This window comes from Corvus moneduloides, chromosome 5 (assembly GCF_009650955.1).
Source record: "Corvus moneduloides isolate bCorMon1 chromosome 5, bCorMon1.pri, whole genome shotgun sequence".
Classification (NCBI taxonomy): domain Eukaryota; kingdom Metazoa; phylum Chordata; class Aves; order Passeriformes; family Corvidae; genus Corvus; species Corvus moneduloides.
Genome location: NC_045480.1, coordinates 43,219,589 through 43,238,419, shown reverse-complemented (window position 1 = coordinate 43,238,419; position 18,831 = coordinate 43,219,589). Strand labels below are relative to the sequence as shown.

General features: G+C 36.2%; 1 protein-coding gene across 1 annotated transcript in view; it reads right to left on the bottom strand.

Annotated features, from left to right (window-relative positions):
• AIMP1 (aminoacyl tRNA synthetase complex interacting multifunctional protein 1) overlaps positions 1 to 18,831 on the bottom strand; it is a 32,519-nt gene that overhangs the window by 12,913 nt on the left and 775 nt on the right. The window contains exons 2-4 of the mRNA XM_032109699.1: positions 3,591 to 3,724; positions 2,709 to 2,822; positions 331 to 489 (exon numbers count right to left, since the gene is read on the bottom strand). Of these exons, the coding sequence (XP_031965590.1) occupies positions 331 to 489; positions 2,709 to 2,822; positions 3,591 to 3,724 (407 nt within the window). The remainder of the gene's footprint in view (positions 1 to 330; positions 490 to 2,708; positions 2,823 to 3,590; positions 3,725 to 18,831) is intronic.

The window sequence follows — 18,831 nt, the reverse complement described above, 5'->3', positions numbered from 1 at the left end:
TGCAAAACATAGGTTTAAGTTACAAGATACGCTTGCACGAAAGTACAGGTGTCCAACAGACATGCCTTGTTTTTTGTTGGTGGTGGTTTTTTGAATGAGGAAGTTCAGTCACATTAAACAGAATTTGGCATGCATCCCACGCAAGGAAGAATCTGTAGCTTACTTGACAGCCTTCATTAGCTTCAAGTACTTTCAAGATTTAAGAGCTAGCACATGACTCTTCCTACTGTAGCTGTATGAAAGCTTTTATTCTGTGCTCAAAAACATGCAAAAGCACTTGCATAAATTAAATACCTCAACTGTCTATCACAGATAAAAAAAGTGAAGCACCTTTTTTTTCTACTTTTTCCTTCTTTTTCTTTTCTTCATCTTCACCTTGAATTTGATCTTTGGAACCAGAAGATGCTGTAACTGCTGTAGGTTGTGGAATATCCTCTGAAAATGAAGCTGTAGAAAGGGTTGTACCAGGAGGAACTGTGACCTGCTTTACTAAAATCAAAACCACAAAAGTTAGGGCAGTACCAGAACTCTGAACACTGACATTTTTAAGTGTCCAACATAAATGAAAAAGCAGAGAGAACTGAAAATTTTGCTTCATATACCTAAACCACAACTGCTGAGTAGTGAAGCACAACATTACAAAACACGTTTCAGAACTCAATCTATGTATGATTATTATCATCAGTTAAAACGAAGTGTTTGACTACATATTTTTAAATGGGAGAAAGTGCTAAATAACAGAAAATACATAAGCAAATACCATCTCTTTTTATAGTTGATGTCAACATCTAGTTATTTTTTTCTACCAATTCCTTATTTCCCATTTGTTTAGTTTCAGCTTATAGCTAGTTTCAGTTTATAGCTCATCATACTGGAGACTATTCCATAAATGAGTTATGCACAAAATCCTTTTTATACAGTATTCAGATCATCCCTCAACTCTTATGATTAAACTTCAGAAATTGAGCCTGAATAATATGAAACTACCTGCAGCCCTAACATGATCTGTTGATTTCTCACATCCCTTCCCTAAATTCTTCACATTACCTTCAATAGTTCTTTAACCTGCTGATACAGAATTCTGGACATTGCACTATCAATCTTACCAGACGAAAGTGTACGAATCACCTCTCTTCTACATTCTGCTCTTCAAGAATCTCATCAAGGCTTTTAATCCAATAACTGTAGTGAGTAAGCATCACCAGTGCACTAGACAGTATCATCAAGGCTCCCTTTCCCAAGAAAGGATAGATTAGATGATTTTTGAACTTCCTTTCAATCCAGGCTGCTCTATGATTAACGACTGATAAATCCTTCTGATGTCACTATTATAGAATTCTCCATTCTGCATACATTTTGTTTTGTATTTCAGATATTTATTACCTTTCCTGAAGAATTGCACTTTGTTAGTTTGATACCTATCCTCTTCAACACAGAAATGATTTGCACAAATTATATTCTTATAAACGACTTTCTAAAATCATTTGAATATGAGATTTGTTCTACCAACAACCACTTGCTTGCTAGTTAGGGAAAGTCTTTGTTTCTCAGATTTTTGAAAAAATATCTCATGATATTTTTGATCTTCTGTGTCCATCTAATTTCTGTGCTCAACTACTTAGTACTTTCAAAGCTAACAAACACCTATTTCCTTCATAAGAAAAGATATTAATTTAGTCCTACTACCACTTAGATGAACTAGCTAATTAAAGGAAGATGCACATCAAGCACTTCCTTTGCCATCTTGGACCAATATACCTTGAGACCTCTCTCAAGCAAAACAGATTCTGTGAAATATTCTACACCTGTCAAGAACTGCTGCAGACTAACAGACAACAGAGAAATATAACTAATGGTTTGGTTTAGTACATGAAAAGGCTTTACTGGTGCCCAAAGGAGCAAAATAATTCTCTGTATTCACAACATGTTAATCTTTTTAAAGACTGAATGTGCTGTTTTACCAGTAAAACATTCAGTACAGTTGAATGCTAGCATCCAGATACTATCTTAAACAATTACAATACTGACAGCATGGGAATAAATAGCAATAACTGTTGAGGGCAGAAGAGGACTTTAGAAGACAACATCCTGTATCTGAAACACTTCCATTTTGGGGAGGTTTTTTCTTTTTTCTTTTTTAATATGAAGTATATAATGATGGTACAAGCTGAATAGAACTACATAGAGGAGTGCAAGGAACAAAGAAGTCCAATGGAAGGCTGGTCTAAAGCACAGAATCATAAATTCAGAACATACTGTTTCTAATTTTACATTACCACAGCTTTCCTAGTTAAGTCCCTGACCATCTGTACTTTGCACTATGGCTTGATTTGTCCATAGTAATTTTTCAGTCATGCCAGATTAAATATTCAAAGTAGCAAGAAGAGTTAGACATGCAGCAATTTCTAAGGTATTACAAGGAGTTATTGTCATCAGTGAGGTTCGGGGCTTATTATGAAAGGCACTGAACAAAAACATACAAAGAACTAGTTCCACTTCTGATTAAGTTTGGTATATGGATCTGTCAGGCCTGCAGCTCATTAAAAAGTTGGAATCAAGTAACTTGTCATAGGCACGGAACCTAGGAAAATCCAGGATTTGTAGGAAGTACCATAAAATCACATACAAAAGGTAAAAATCAAGAAGAATTAAGATAGTTTTGTGCTAACTACATCTATGTTGTATGAGAACAGCACTTTTTTCCCCACCTCCATTTCGAATTTCAGCCTGAATCAGCTCTTGTTTCAGCCCTTCAATTTCTTTCTTCAGTTTAGCATTTTCTACACGGAGCTTCTTCTCTTCTCGGAGAGATGCCTGCAAGACTAGAATTGACACATTAAAGAAACCAGGTTTCAGTAACTAGCATTCAATCACTTTGGACACACAGAGGTTTCTTTTTAAAGAAAAGTGAAACATGGTGAGCCAAAAGCACGTAAGTGAAAACTTTCGAGGAGTGTATCATCAGAAATACTTAGGAATTATTTACTTTGTTAGAAATAGCCATTTTTACAATACTTACATAATCAAGTTGCCTCTCAATATACTATCTTCTCAGTCCCCTAAACAGAATCACAAGAAAAAACTCCAAGAAACCTACAGAAAAACCTTGATGATGTTTGTAATACACAGCACCTCAATTCATGGATACAGCGAAGTTAAGTACAAAATATCAAAGTTGAAGGTATGATACTCTTGAAAGAATGCCATAGTTGTGAAAAAGCAGTAACAAACTCAGGATAATGCACGGTCTTGTGTTCTTTCCAACTCCCCTTACTCCCTTCAAATGGAATCCTGTCCTATCAAATTTCCATAGTTTGTGTCACTAATTCTTCGTCATCCATACCTCTTCTAGATCAGAATAAGCAGCTTCAAAAAAAAACAAACAAACAAACAAACAAACAAAAAAAAACCAAAACCAAAACCCCCACAAACCATAGGACAGTGAAGTGGTGCTACTGTTACAAGTTTTATCTTGGAGAACTTGAAACACACTTTAAAGGCTGAGCACCACATATTCTCATTGTCTCCTATGAGCATTTACTGTTAACCATCTGGTTAGTAGGTTTAGCATAAGATAGGTAAATCCTTACTGGCTTTTTCCTTGAGCAGAGCAACTTGTTGCTTGAGGTACTCAATAACTTGATCAGCCTCTGCACCCTTCTGCTCCAGTCTGTTCAGCACTGCATTGTTGGCTGCCATCTTTACCAAAAAACGGGATAAAAACCTAGACAAACAACAGACAGCCTAAAATTAATAACTTCTTAATGCAATAACACTGTTACCTCTTACCACGTCAAGCAGTTCTCAAATCAGTTGCTGAATAAAAAAGCATTGCTAAGTGAAAAGCTGGGCTCCCACCTCTTAATGCAAAGCCCAAACAAAAAGCAACGTTAAACAGAATCTGATGTTTGACAGCTGCTTTCAAGCATTTTGGAAGAAAAGCTATTTTTCTTCCCAGCTGCAGAAAATGTGTTCTCCCTTCATGAAACAGAAAAAAAAAATAAATCTACCTTCTCAGAAGGAAAAGTATGAATATATTTGGGGAGGGGGGGAGGGGGAGGGGGGAGGAAATAAAAGGGAAAAGATTGGACAGGAAAACACTGTATCCTGTGCTTAACTAAAAAAATATATATTAAGTGTATACCGATTTTATGGAGACGAAGAAAATGGAATCATCCCACAAAAATTTCCAAACTTTTCTAATAAATTTATTCAGAATATACTGAATATTTCATACATTGTAGCTGTGCATATATTAAGAATGTACTGTTGTTTTATTTTTCATACTGAGAATTCATGAGTATTTTTACTTATCATGGATATAAAAAACTTTTATTAAGTTTACACCTTCAGAGTTATTTTAGCACCAATTTTGATTGTTCAGTTTTGTATCCACTGAAATGGAAGGGGCAGCACACAGATAACAAAGAAGCAGGGAACACAGCAAAGAGCACAAATAAATGCTGTCTAACCTTCTTTTATAGTATTCACTATTTACTAATGTTTCACAAAGTAGCTCTGCCTTGTGTACAGCCTTTATTTCTTGAAAGCTACCAAATCTGGCCTACCTTCCTTCTCAGCAACATTTGTGTCTAAACACAAGAGCTCAAATAGTGGCAACAGAATGATGAAATACAGTTACAGTCACTCATATCTGCAGCAGAAAGTACTTTTTCTCTCTCACTTAGTATCTAAATGAGGAAAGAATCTGTTCAGTTAGTTTTCCAAACTAATAGCTGCCTCATCTGTAAATCAAGAAAACTTTTTACAGGTGGGAAGAAAAGATCTTTACAAGCAATGGTGATTTAATTCCTGCGAGGTGACTTAATACCTGTGGATTTGTCCATCAACTGCAACAAAGGGAAGAATTGGTAGGAAAATGGCAATCCAGGCATGTGTTGGCTCCTCAACTTTATCAAAATCCAAAATTTCTCATATCAAACTGGCAGAAAACTTCCTATTTTATTCCAAGAATACTTTAACACTGTGATCTAAATCTGGTTTTAACATACAAATATTCCCTGTTGGGATATGTAGCAAAAGTCATGCTGAAGACAAAACAGATTAGAAGTAACTGAAAGGTAAACAGAAACAATCACACTCATGCCAGTGTTAACATACTGCCTCAGCTGCATTCTAAGTATCAACACACATTTTATATCTGATCTTATGTTATAAATAACTCAAATCCCCACAGCAATATATCTAAATAAATAAATAAATAAATAAACAATAGTTAAAAAACCCCAGGAAACAAACTGCAATTGTTCGGGAATAGTGTATTTAAAAGTTCCCAAAGTAAAACTCACAAAGCCAGAGACAGACATAATAGTCAGATGATGCATGGGGTATCTGGCAAATGTAATGCATGAACCAACATCCTGCCTTCTTTGCAATACAATACAATCAAAGTCTGTTTTACACACACTGTTCCACTTAGAGGTGTAAGAGTATTACTGCCATCACACCTTCCACTCATCCACAATAGTTTTTTTCTTTTAAAAGAAAGAAACTCTCCCAGAGCAAAGAGCAGAAAAATCTCTCCAGGACAACTAAATTAATTTTTATATTCAAATTAACCTCTGCTAACAAGAAAATAATTTTGTTTTCACGGGCAGACTGAAAACAGAGAGTTTTAAAAAGGAAAACAGTGATTCCAGTGAGTTACTAATTAAGATGTCAAATAGAAACAGACATAAATCTGTTATGGCACAACACAGCATAATACAAAGCCTGGGATATTACTGTCTGCATACCAGTAAGATTTCTTGCAAGCTACAAATTCTCTCAGGGGAACACAATACTAACAGTGGAAATGTTGCCAACAACAACAGAAATGCTACTAAAACTTCAAAGTGAATAGAATTGGTACATTTTATAGATTTTAGCCAAGTTGGCTAATGAACTGAAGATCTGGAAATGAAGTTACATGATTACAATTTTCCCACTTGTCAAATAAATTTCTGTAAAGCTAGTATTGTAACAATAACACAAAGGAATAGGTATTTCCGATGCTAATATAAAAAGGCAACAGGCTGAAGTGAACTGCTGCAGGAACAAGCACAGGAACCCATACAGCAGAGTGATAAAACTGTATCCAAAAAGGGCGCATTAAAAAAAAAAAGCAAGATCCACCCTTTATTATAGAACACAAAACGCATCCAAAAAAAATTAGAACTGCAACAATGAAAGTTCACAGTTTTTCTGTTTTTTTTTAAAATTTTTTAACCTTTACCCTATTGGCCTCAACCTTAGAATATATCCAAATCAAAAACTGCACACACAAAAGACGCTTAAAACATAAACCTGGTCGTAGCTTACTCTTCAATATTAATATTGTCTATTGTTAAAAGCAAGAAAAAGCCAAAATCCCAATAAAATTAATGACAAAACTTAAAACTTAACCTCTAAAAATTAGTTTTGGAATCTATCCATAGTCTGAACATGGAACCAATTACTTTCCACTATTGGAAAAGCAATCATTAAACAGAAAAACCAAAACCACAAACAAACAAGCAAAATGAAAAGCAACACCTGAAATCGGAACACAACTGACTCCTAAAACCTAAAATAATTAGCTCTGAGCATTTTTTTTTCCAGGAAGTTTCAAAAAGCTCAGTACTTTGAAGTTCTCATCTTTTTCGTGCAATGCTTTGCTAATACCAACACACGAAGATTATAACTGCAGGAGATTTAACCACAAGTGCTGCCTCCTCCTCTCTTCCTCTCCCACTTACACATTAATTCCTTCATAATAAGAGGGTAAACTTTGACAGGTCACCACACCTGGGCAGCATCCTCCTCTGCACAGACCTTTCCTCCCACCCATCACTGCTCTTTGCTCTGTGCTCGCCATGGAGGAATCAAGTATTCCTACGGCAAAGCTAATCCTATTCATCTTTAACAAAGAGCAGGTAACAATCACAAATGGCCCAGGTGGCATTCTCTGTGAGCCATATGTTTACGGTATGTTAATGAGTGGCTGCCAACCAAGACCTAAGATTTTATTTTCTCACTAGAGGGAAAAAATAAAGATCTGCAAAAGGACATATTGGCTTTTCAATTAAGATGATCTGTTCAAATGTAACAGAACCAGTGGCTTATTCTAAAAGTTACCAACAACACAAAGGCAATTTCTCCAATGCTAACCAAAGTTCAGTAATTCAAACTATAGAAAAATACTTAATGTTAATTTCTCTTCCTAAGCTTTTGGTCTTAAATCTTAAGCAGATCTCTAATTAAACTCTTTTTCTTCCTTTGTGAGATTGTGGCAAACTTGTATAGCAAAGTATTCTACCTTCTGTAAAACACCAAGTACCAGCAATCACTTTGCTTCTGCAAGAAGTGTGTTCAGAGACTTCTATCTGAGCATCTTTTCAGAGTATGGTCATTTCTGGCAGACAATCTTACAAAAACCCATAAACCTAACAGAACGTGCCAGCTGCTTGCCAGATTCTGCTTTCCTATGCTTTGCACTTCTGTGAACTGTGAGGATACAGTGAATCAGATTTGAGAATCTCACATCACACCTTCTTATTCTGCAAGGTAAGGAACAACAGTTAGCAGGTCAAAACAGAAGAAAGCAGACTGGTATGTTTTCTTTGGCTGAACTGAAGTATCACTGCAACTAGACAACTCTTGTAACTCATCCCACTTTTTATCATCTTGGAGAATTGAGATCCATGCTTTAAAAATCAATTCTCTCTTAACAGTTTCTCCTAACTTCTGATAAGGTATTCTAGACCTGATGCTGTCAGCATCTTTGGCTAAGATTTAGAATACCTGATTTAACAATTTCACATTTTTGGTAGAAAAACTTAAGGTGTAGTTTTCAAACCTCAAAAATTAAAACTACATAAAAAACCCCAAACCAAAACATAGGAGAGCTACAACTAATTAGTTTTGCAATCAAATCTTAGTTTTGACTCAATCATCCCCACACTTCATTCTAAGTAAAGCAAAGAAAATCAGCAGCAGTTCCCAATTTGTGTTAGGGAAGCAACAGCCGAAAACACTTCGTTACAAATTTCCAATTAAATAGTTTTATTGCTAGGACATTTTGGAAATCAGGTATATTTAGTACATTTCATGCACTTATACCTATCACTACCACAAAAGATTGGGTATTTCACTGGTTTTATACCCGTCATACATTGTAAAACACAATCATGGCTTTTACACCCAAATATTCCTTCTCAGGAAATGCAATTCTAAAAGATCACGTGATTCCAGGCTTCAATAGACAGAAAATAATCAGATTTACTTATTGGAAATGCAGGTTTTCCACAGTTTTATCTGTGGAAAAATATAATTCCTCAATTAAAAAAAAATTCCTCCATTAAAAAAAAAAATTACTCTATCAAAAAAAAAGTCAGATATGGAGATGTTCACAAACAGTTTCAAAAAATATGACTTTTAAACCCATATAAAAACAGGCAAAAGTATCAATAACAAACAGTGTAATGCTGAGAAATAAGACAGAAGTATTCTAAGTATTAGATACTTTTGCACTGCATTACTGTTAGACCCACAGTTTCCTTGCTACAACAGAGCAAAGAAGACATAGTGCACTTACACTTAAATATCACTTCAAGCACATTTGAGGCATGCACATTATCAGTTAAGATTTAACTACCAGCTCACGTCTCTTTCAGAATTAAGTTTATTGTTAGCTCTGTAAAGGAAGAATGTATGTTTCCTGAATAGCAGAAAGTTCACACATCTAAAAATATGGTCCAAGACCTTAAGCAAATATGTGTAAGTATTCAAAATGCAGATGCTCACACAGGTCCCTCTCTACATACAGCAAAGGAAACCTGTCAAAACATTTTTGGCAGAACAATGGCAAACACTTGAAAAGCAACAACAAAATTAAAAAAAAAAAAAAATACCCAGCTGAACAAAAATACCTAGCCAAACAAAAAAACTCACAAAACAAAACAAAAAAAACCCAGAAAACATACAAAAATCCCCCCAAAGGAAATGAAGACAACCCATAAAAATTAAAAATATAAAAAAAAAAACCCCAAACCAAAACAACAACCAAACCCCCCCCCCCGCAAAAAACCCAAAACGCCCAAACCACAACTGTATTTTTTTTTTTTCAAAATTTCAGCAATATTGGTAGATGGCAGTATAAAAAGTCAAAATCTAGAAATTATCAAATGAATCATCATGGAACCTGATTTTTGATTCTCAGTACTAGACCAGTGATTCCCTGCTAGGTACTAGAAATTTGGGCACTATAAAAGATCAAATGAAATTTTAACTACTACCCTTGTATTTTTCTAAAAAAAGAATAGTCTTTTTAATATGAGCAAAAAGAAATTACAACCTAAAATGTAAAAGGGTGTTACAAAGCATGGCAGTGCAGCTTTAGAGATTCATAACTGCAGAAAGACATCAGAACTCTTGTCTTCCTTTCTCCTGAAAAAGTGATTGCTGTAACTGGGGCTTTAAACAGTTGAACAACCCGATTTTCTTTTCTTTTAGCTCTTAAATACAATTTATTATGTATTCATTATCTATACGCTTCCATGTAGACAGTATTGAAAGGAATCTGCCAAGTACCAAAGTAGTAGGAAAAGTTGCTCGTTTTTGCCATATGTTATTTCAATGCACATCTTTGGCACTGAGAAAGTCAGAATATTTGCTTTGCAGATTTTCAAACACCCAAAATGTCTAACACAGTCCATCCAAGTAGCAATGTCAGCTCTATGGAATGATTTGCCAGCTCTGGAGACTACAGTCCAAACCTTCTGGCTGCCAGATAAATCAGGCTCAATCCCAGCTGCAGACAGGTCCTTTTAGTAGTCCTAAGAGCCTACCCCTCCCTATTTTAAATGGCTGTAAATAGTAAAAACACAGAAAACTGAACTTTTTCATATTGAAAAACACTGCGGCACGAAAGAGATTTTTTAAACATGTGATGGAACATCACACAACAAAAGGCCCATCCACTGGTACCAATTTTGAGGCAACAGAAGTTACTTAGTAATGACTATTTTTAAACATGAAGACAAGTCTGCCTTGGAAGGGAACAATGTACCAAAGCTACAAGCAAGTCATAGCATTAATGAGACAGACAAAAATCAAATCTATGAGAAGCAATTAATGAGGAAGTAAGACAGGCATACATTACAACAAATAGAGTAGAAGCATGAAGTTGACTGGCTTAATTTGCATTAAAATTGATGCCTTCGATTGATACCATAGAGATCATTAGAAACTCAACAGTCAGAAGTAAAAATCATTTTAGTATTTTGTTCAATTTGCATTTCAAGACTTTAGCAAATGCCACATTGTATTAATTAACTGCATCATACCTTAGCACGCTACAGCTGCAACGCTCAAAAGGTTAAGAGTACTCGCAGTTTCATTCACATCCCTGATGTGACTTGTGCTAAATGTCTATTCAGGGAGAAGAAAAAAAGAGAAGTTTCTACTAATGCTTGCCTCAGTCCAATCCTGAATCAACTTCATGCTCTTTCCCACCTCAGAGCAGACACTCCAAGGACTAAACAAAGCAGAGACATGACTACCCTTCAGGATTTCTGTTCGGGTTAAGACAGCAGTTAAGTATTTGAATGCGGTCTGTAACAAAATTTACACCTTAATTTATTAATCTGAGAAGTCTGCCCGGTAATTCAACAGCCAAGGATGGCTCACAACAGGACTCAAGGAAAGCAATTTCTTTGCACCACTTGACTGAAGTCTCACCAGGTTCCACACCCACAGCATCTGCCAGGTCCCTTCAAGTGCCGGAGAGATTCATCTGGTTGTGCTTTGTAGTGCAGTCTGCAGTTTAAGTAGCAGCTCACATGCCAGAACAGTTGGACAGCCTTATGTGTGTTTCAGCAATGTTTATCCATCGAATCCCACTGCATTAATATTTTAATAATACTATCAAAATCTTTCAGTAAATGATCACCGCGTGCACAAGAAATTCCCACAATAAATCCCATGACTGAAAAGATACAACGCCCACGACATCCTGCCTCGTCTCGTTGACTGTAATCACCGATTTCCAAACCCAAAACACATCCAGTTCTTTAGAACAGGAAGTTTACATCAAAAACTGACAAGTTTTTTGTGGGGTTTTTTGTTTTTCTTTCATTTTGTTGGGGTTTTTTATGCGTTTAAAAGCTTAAATTACCAAATCACAGTGTATCCAGTGGTTATATACAGATGTGTGTGCATATACAAATAAAAATACATATATTAAGTATTTGCTATTCATGTCTCAAAGTATCCCCATAAAACTTCCCTGACAGGTGATGAACTTTACAATTACAGACACACACATATGCCTATAAATTCAGAAATTTAAGAGGACTCAGCTGCATCTGGACAAGTCTGCAAGGTCAGCATATGCCACAAGAACTCAAAGAATCTGTACTGTGGTTCACCCTCTGGGGTTTTACTGGAAAAGTAAAGTGAAAGCTTTAGATTACTGTTGTAGCTACAGAATAAACTACTCATAAATCAGATAGAAGAATCAGAATTGCACTGAAATCTACCTGCTGATGCCAAGTAGAACAGTTCCTTAGGCATTTTATTGATTTTTGCAACTTTATCCTAAAAAAGTGAACATTAACACTACTTCCTTAATTTACAGCAAGTACAGCAGTTATAGAAAGGGAAAGAAAGAATAAGAATACCATTAATACATTTTATGTCTGCAATAGTCTGCATAATAATAGTATTAGTTAGGTAGTTCACAGGAACATTGATCCCCCTGCTCCATTTCAATTCATAATGTTCTTAATATCTGAAACCTGTCTGCTAGTTATCTTACATAGTCCAAGTGTGTTAAAAAAGAATCTTGAAATGTATTACTTTTACATTAATATCATCTTTTCTACATGTGAAAGTAGTATCTTGAAGCACAGCTAAAGGAAAACAGGATTTAACCATTCAATTTAAACAAGTGCTCAGGTTAAAAATAACCATTATTTACACACAAAAGCACTGAGCAGACCTCATGCAGATGTATTGCGAAAGAAATCAGTGTCCTCTAACTTCAGACACGTTAGCAACTGCTGGTATTTACTGAGGCAGAAACTTTAGGTGCTCTTTATGTGGGCCAAATAAAAGCTGAAGAAAAAACCTGAAAATGTGCGTGTTTGTGTGCACGTTTGCGTGTAACCAATGCAAGAATAATGGCAAACATCTTTTAATGCGGAGCAACAAAACTGCCAAACAAAATTTTCAGGGGAAAAGCAGATCTTGATGAACTTTGAGCGTGCAGCACCTTATTTACACAGAAGAAAATCCCTCCCCCCCACACATCACAAATAACCGTACTTTCCAATGCTGAATTTACTCACATAATAGAATAGGATGGTATTTTAATGAAAACCTATAAAGATACAAACTAACCCTATGCAGAGAAAATTATTTATTCAGCTGTGGAGTGAAAAGTCTAAATGAACTTTTGTATCTAAAGTGGGTTGACAACTAATCCTCAGCAGCCAGGAGCAGTTTCATGTAGCTTCAAAACCACGTGCCAGCAGCATCTACCACTTCTTTGTAGTTGTATGTAGCGAGAAGCACTTGAGGCTCACAGCTTTCAAAACTTCTAGGATGAAAATTATTTCACCTCTTTTCATACTGATCTGTGGAGTGGGGAAAAAAAAATTCACTAAAGCAAACAAACTCCCTGTGCACTCATCTTGGATGTTGAGAGGGCTGATGTCAGCTATTAAGACTGATAGTCTCTGACAGAAGAATCCTCCAAGCAGCTTTTGGGGAATAGCCATTTTTCATTTATGGATTCAAACTACAGAAACAAAAGAAGTTTTAAGACAAGTTTAGCTAAGTCTAATTTTGCTGTGTTCCAAATTCCTCTATTAAAAATCCAATAATTTTTAAATCAGTATTTTCAATTAAAATATGTTGGTTTAACGTCTTCAGAAGTGTTAATTCGCAGGTAAGTTTTCAGTAAAATGCAAAGGAAAAAGAAAAGATCTGTGTGTGCCTAGTTCTTATCATGAGCATTATTTTATACAGGGTCACTTGGATGCGAAATTACCTACCACTGTGATGCAGCACGGGTAACTGAACCTCTAAGAAAAGATTAATTTCCCTGGGGTACAATTCAGTGTCATATCCTAGTTGGCAACAGTGACTTCCTTAGCGTGTGACTGTTACCAATTATTAGAGCCCTTGACACAGGTTTCAAACCTTAAGGTAGGACTAGCACAGATGTGAACCTGGGGCCTTGCCTCCACAGCAGCTGCCAGCAAGCCAAATGCAGTGCCTCTCGCACGCCACGCACCAGCCCCTGCGCTCCTGTGGGAACAGCAGTCCCCAGCTGCCCCGGACAAATGAGCTGCTGAAATGATCTGTCCACTTATCTTGAGAGTCTGAAACAAGACACCACTACAAAGCTGTATATTAAACTGTAATTGAGAAACACTCTGGGATAGAAATCAGATCCAATAGCCATGGATAGTTTCCGAGAGAGGGTCCTGAAGTCAGAGACTAAGCTTTACACTATTAATTCGTACTCAGTTATGTTGGAAAAGCTCCTGATGAGAAGGAAATGGAAATAGAAGTCTTCCATAATAGGTAGTTTTATGCCAAAAGATTGAAGCAAATTACCTCAAGAAGACATGTGCTAACTTGAGGCAATTTTTGATGATGTTTAATGCATTACCAGCTGCCAGGAATTCAACTTTCCCCTAATCCAGAATAGAATCTCTGTCAGCGTTTCAGAATTCTAAGGAAAGAATGAGTTCTACAAGAATTGTGTTTAGCAGATGATGATTAAATACAGTACATGCTGCTTTCTAATATGAGCACTCGTTTAATCTTCCCTCTCTACAGTTCTGGAAGTCAAAGAACAATTTCTGGGCTGTTAATTTATATAAAGCTGCATAAGAATTTAAGAATTGAGAGTGGTGAGGCACTGGTTGAGGTTGCCCAGTGAAACTGTGGATGCCCCATCCCTGGAAGTGTTCAAGTCCAGACTGGAAGGGGCTTTGAGCAACCTTGTCTAGTGGAAGGTATTCCTGACCATAGCAAGGGGGTTGGAACTGCATGATCTTTAAGGTCCCTCCCAGCCCAAAAACATCCACCATGTGCCAATCCTGAAAGGCATGCCTTTTTAAGATGGTTTCTTTGTGGGGGTGGAGGAAGTCAAACCTGGCATTTAGAAAAAATCCTATAAACTGATTTCTTTGTGTGTTGGCCAATCACCTGGTATTATGGAGTATTATCCAGCAGCAGGCCATGATTTGCATCATAAGCAACTGCCCTCTAGAAAGAACAGGAATCTGGCACACTGAATTTTGTAATCAAGAGTGACAGCAATTGCCATGCCTAAAACCAGTTATAACTGCTTAGAAATTTCTAACTGGACTGAATTTAAAAACATTTCCTAGAAGCACAGAGCATGCTCAGGCAAGGAACTTCTCCTATTTAAATATAAACAGGGATGTTTGACAGTTTAGGAATACTCAAATGAACATGGTGACAATCTCAAAACATTTGCAGCTATCAAGCTACCAAAGCAAATTAGCACATTTTTATTATACTCAAAAAACCACTTTCCCTTGTTCTATCTATTAAACTGACACTGGAGCCACAGGGGCTGTATTGTCATGAGGAAAATACCTGCCTGCAATATGTTTCATGCTTGTTATAGACTTCACCATTAGAAAACTTTATGGCTCAAAAAGCATAAAGGCAATTAATAACTCAATCAATTAACACAACTCTACACCACAAAAACTACAGAGAATGACTTCTCACCTGGGAGTCTATTACCCTGCCACGCCTGTCTGCTCCAGTGTAAAGAAAAAAAAAAGTTCAAACTTCTAATTTCTCTAGAAAACAAGTGTGAGGGACACAGGATATAAGGAGAAGCAAGTCAGGAAAGGCCTGACCAGCCACACTTTATTATAGGCAAACCACCTCAGCTGCTCAAGAGGCTGCCCAAGCAATACTCACGTTGAACTCATACATACTCAAGACCCCTACAACTGGCACAGAGATTTGCCTTTGTCCAGATTCCCCTTTCCTGTCTCTCAACTTTTTCAAAACACTTCAAAGAAGATCAAAAAGCTTGAAAGAAGTGCAGTTGTTTAGTCTATAGAAGACAAGATAAATGGGAGACCTAGTCTTGTTCTTCAAAGAGAAAGCAAGTTGGTACGAGCATGGGACTAAACTGTTCACCAGGTCTGATGCAGACATGAAAAAGAAAGCAAGATTTAAGTTTTGGAAAACTTTCAAGTAAGAGTAATAGACTGAACAGGCTGCCTTTGGAGGCTGTGGAATATCCATCACTGGAAGGTTTTAAAAACAGGCTAGGCAAACAACTGTCAGAAGCGATTAAGTTATAATAGATGAGAAGATCTTTTGCTCCTTTTCTGCTAAGGTTTTCTTGTAACACCCAGTGTTAAAAACCCAATCACATTTCTGTCTTTTACATGCCTGTGTTTTATTTAACTTTAAAAACCATGCAGCAAAACCTACCCTTCTGTGATATTTCCACATATTCAAGTGTATTTATTTGGGACAACATAATACACATCAACGATTTGCTAAGTGTGAAAGCAGGATAAAGAAACCATCTGTGAAGTAAAATACCAATGTATTCAATTTACACTCACTCTGAATAAACTAACCTCTAACATCATAATGTAGACAGCACTGCATTGTTTTGTCTTCCAAGAGAAAAAATTGTTCAGCTGATGACTTACTGATCTGGAGTCACTTTAAGATTTTCCTTGAAGGAATTTTTTTTTAAAGAAAGCACTTTTCTCCAAGCACAAAATAATATAACATTAAATATTACAAAATATTAATAGAAAAAAAGACAGCAGGAGGCTACTTTGAGACGTATCCAAGTCTTTTGTAAACTATATTTAATTACGAGTAAGTATGGCGTGCATCACACTGGAGGAAAAAAAGCCATCAGAGACCTCTTTCCTCCCCCTGCTGTTTAATACAAATGTAACCATGGAAACAAAAAATAAACACTGATTTCCCCTCACCCCCAGTATGACAGGAAATCTAACAGCAGAAATGTTTCTTGGTAAAGGTAAGAACCATGCAGGTAACTGTTCAGAAGAACACATGGGTTTCTGGGGGTCTCTGCTGGACTGACTTCATTTAACTCCTATCACTACAAGAAGCAAGAGGTGCTGTTTGCTTTGCTCACATGATGCTCCTATCAGCTGTCCTCTGTGCTGACTCCTCAGTTTTATCTATGTTGGCTAGTATTTGACCTTCTTTAGGTTTTAGGTAACACTCCCTTAGAAGAGACAAACATGAATTAATAGCTGTGACATAAAGCAATCAGATCATAATCAGGAAAGTTAAAAAATATTACGGCCGATACCAGATTTGTCTTTCTGCACACGTGACTAATCCTTCTAATGACAACTGTTTTATGTTATTTTCATTACAAAGGTATTTCCCAAGTTTGTTCATGGGGACTTACAAAGTAGGTGGGATTTGCAGGCATACAAGAACTCAATTCTTCTTTTCATTCTTGGCCTTGGATAACATTTATCTTGTATTTTGCATCTCAATATGTGTTTTTTCTTGTAAATTCAAGATCCACCCTTCAGTCTGATGTCAAGCTTTCTCAGACTAACATGACATAAAATTATTTATTCTACTTTAATGTGGAAAGGGCAGGGAAGCTGAGAAACCAATATTTTTCTAATTTGGCTCTACTGTCAATTAGTAAATTTACATAGAGCAACAATTTTAGAAGTGGTTTACAGATTCAGAAAGAAAACACAAATCATTGCAGTTGATTATTACCTTATGTTATCTCTCATGATCTCATAATTCAAAGTATCACAGTTCCACAGTATAAAATGTGCTGAGTAATAAAAGTACAGAAATACTTTGAGGCATGTTTACGATATTTCCAGAAACTGTTTTTAAAGCTTCCTGCTAACTGAAACAAGTGTACTGTATCTCAGTGTGTTACAGTCTAATATAGAATCAAAGTTTTTAACTTTCTACTTTAGTCCTGAATTAAGAAACAAGAACACACAGCCCAACCCCCAAAATTGCAAACAAGGTCTCAGTGAAGTTTAGGAAACAAAAACAAAGGAAAGATTAAGAGATAAGTTGGAACACCCAGAAAATTATTGTAACAATGTGTCAAATAAGGAATTCAGTGTATCAAGCACATAGCACGAAATTTCAGTGATAAACTATAGTCAAGTATATATATTTCAACATTCTCTAAATTAGGACCCTGTCCTGCACAAATGTGATTTCACCAAGGATATTAAGCAGGCAACTTTAGAAAGAATTGAGAGAAAGTAAAGGGAGCTGTGCCACCAATACATCTTGCAGGATGGAGCATTACAGGGTATCTTATGGCTCTCTTTTCAGGAAAACATAATATTGTGAAACTTGCAGATCAGTAGTAGAAAGTTAAAGACTCTAGTAGACTAGAATGCATAAATTTTTGACTTTCAAAAATCATTTTAAGAAAATGCTGTGATTTGATTTAAAGGATTTTGCAAAGCATAAGAAGTCCCAGGGCGTTGCTTGCTTCCCCCCATCACGGCATATAATTAACTTAATTCCTAGTCTTGGATAACACAACTAACTGAAATGACAATGACATATTAAGCAGACTTCAGTCAAATATATTTAGGAGAAAAGCCATTACAGACAGTATCTCCTAAATCAAAAGGATTAAGAAAAATCCACAGACTGCTTAGCCCTCCTTTGATAGAGGCCCTAGGTTAACTTGCCACTACTAAATTCATACTAAATTAGAATTATAACAATATCTAAGCTGTATCATCGTACCTTTCTGCATTAAACTTATTTTTTAGATTGTTTTCCCACTCAAATATGCTTCATGAACAGAAGCATCAAGTTTTCAAGGCTCTAGGCAACTCGAGTCCTATTATTCCAATCTGATGGACTATTTTCAGATTTGCACAAATTTTTTTAGCAAATCCCTTTTTTCATTTGATACCATTTTTTCCACACAATCCACTGCTTTCAGTCTGGAGAATGAGAAGTTGTTTCCTTCTCTCTTTATATTTAAAGGTGTAAAATAAACAAAGATACCTATAGCAATGTATGGAAAATATGCACAAAGTTACAACAGGAAAGAGACATTCCAGAGCATAAATTTGCTGAAGATAGCTTTAAGAATAATTTCTGTCTTCAACATCTTGTACCTTCAGGATTCAGTGTTGCTAAAACATCAAAGCAACTCACAAATATATTGCTTAAAAATCTCGTAAGTCAAAATTACTGCAACAAGAATATATTGCTAACATGTGACAAGGTGGAGAGAATATATTATGATGAAGCTGTATTGATAAGCAATGACCCTTGAGGCTACCTAAAAATATACAACACTGCCTCAACTTAATACAGATTTCATGCAAGTATCCTGAATCCCAGAACTATTTGTGAAAAGCAATGAGTTCACTTAAAAGAAAACAAGAATCTCTGAGTTAAAAAGAGCAAGAAATGCAGGTATTACTTAGTTTGCAGTAGCATTGTCTTTATTTTGCCAGATGCCAAACCCAGTTCAAAACCACTTACTGATGAGCCTCAGGTATAACACTACCTGATACATTCAGTACTGATATATACAGATATATATACTGATATATACCCGATATATACAGTGCTTCAGTAGCGTTGCCGTATGCTAGGGAGCTGTGGAGTGGCAACATAACTACAAGCTCATCCCTGTTGATCCAATGCACGGATCCCTGCACAGAACACGTGTTGTGTGTTAAACCTTGTAAGTATCTCTACTGAGAGTGGACCGAATACTTATTTGAGTTATACTCTGTTTTTCACTCAAGTCTATGCCAAAGTATAACG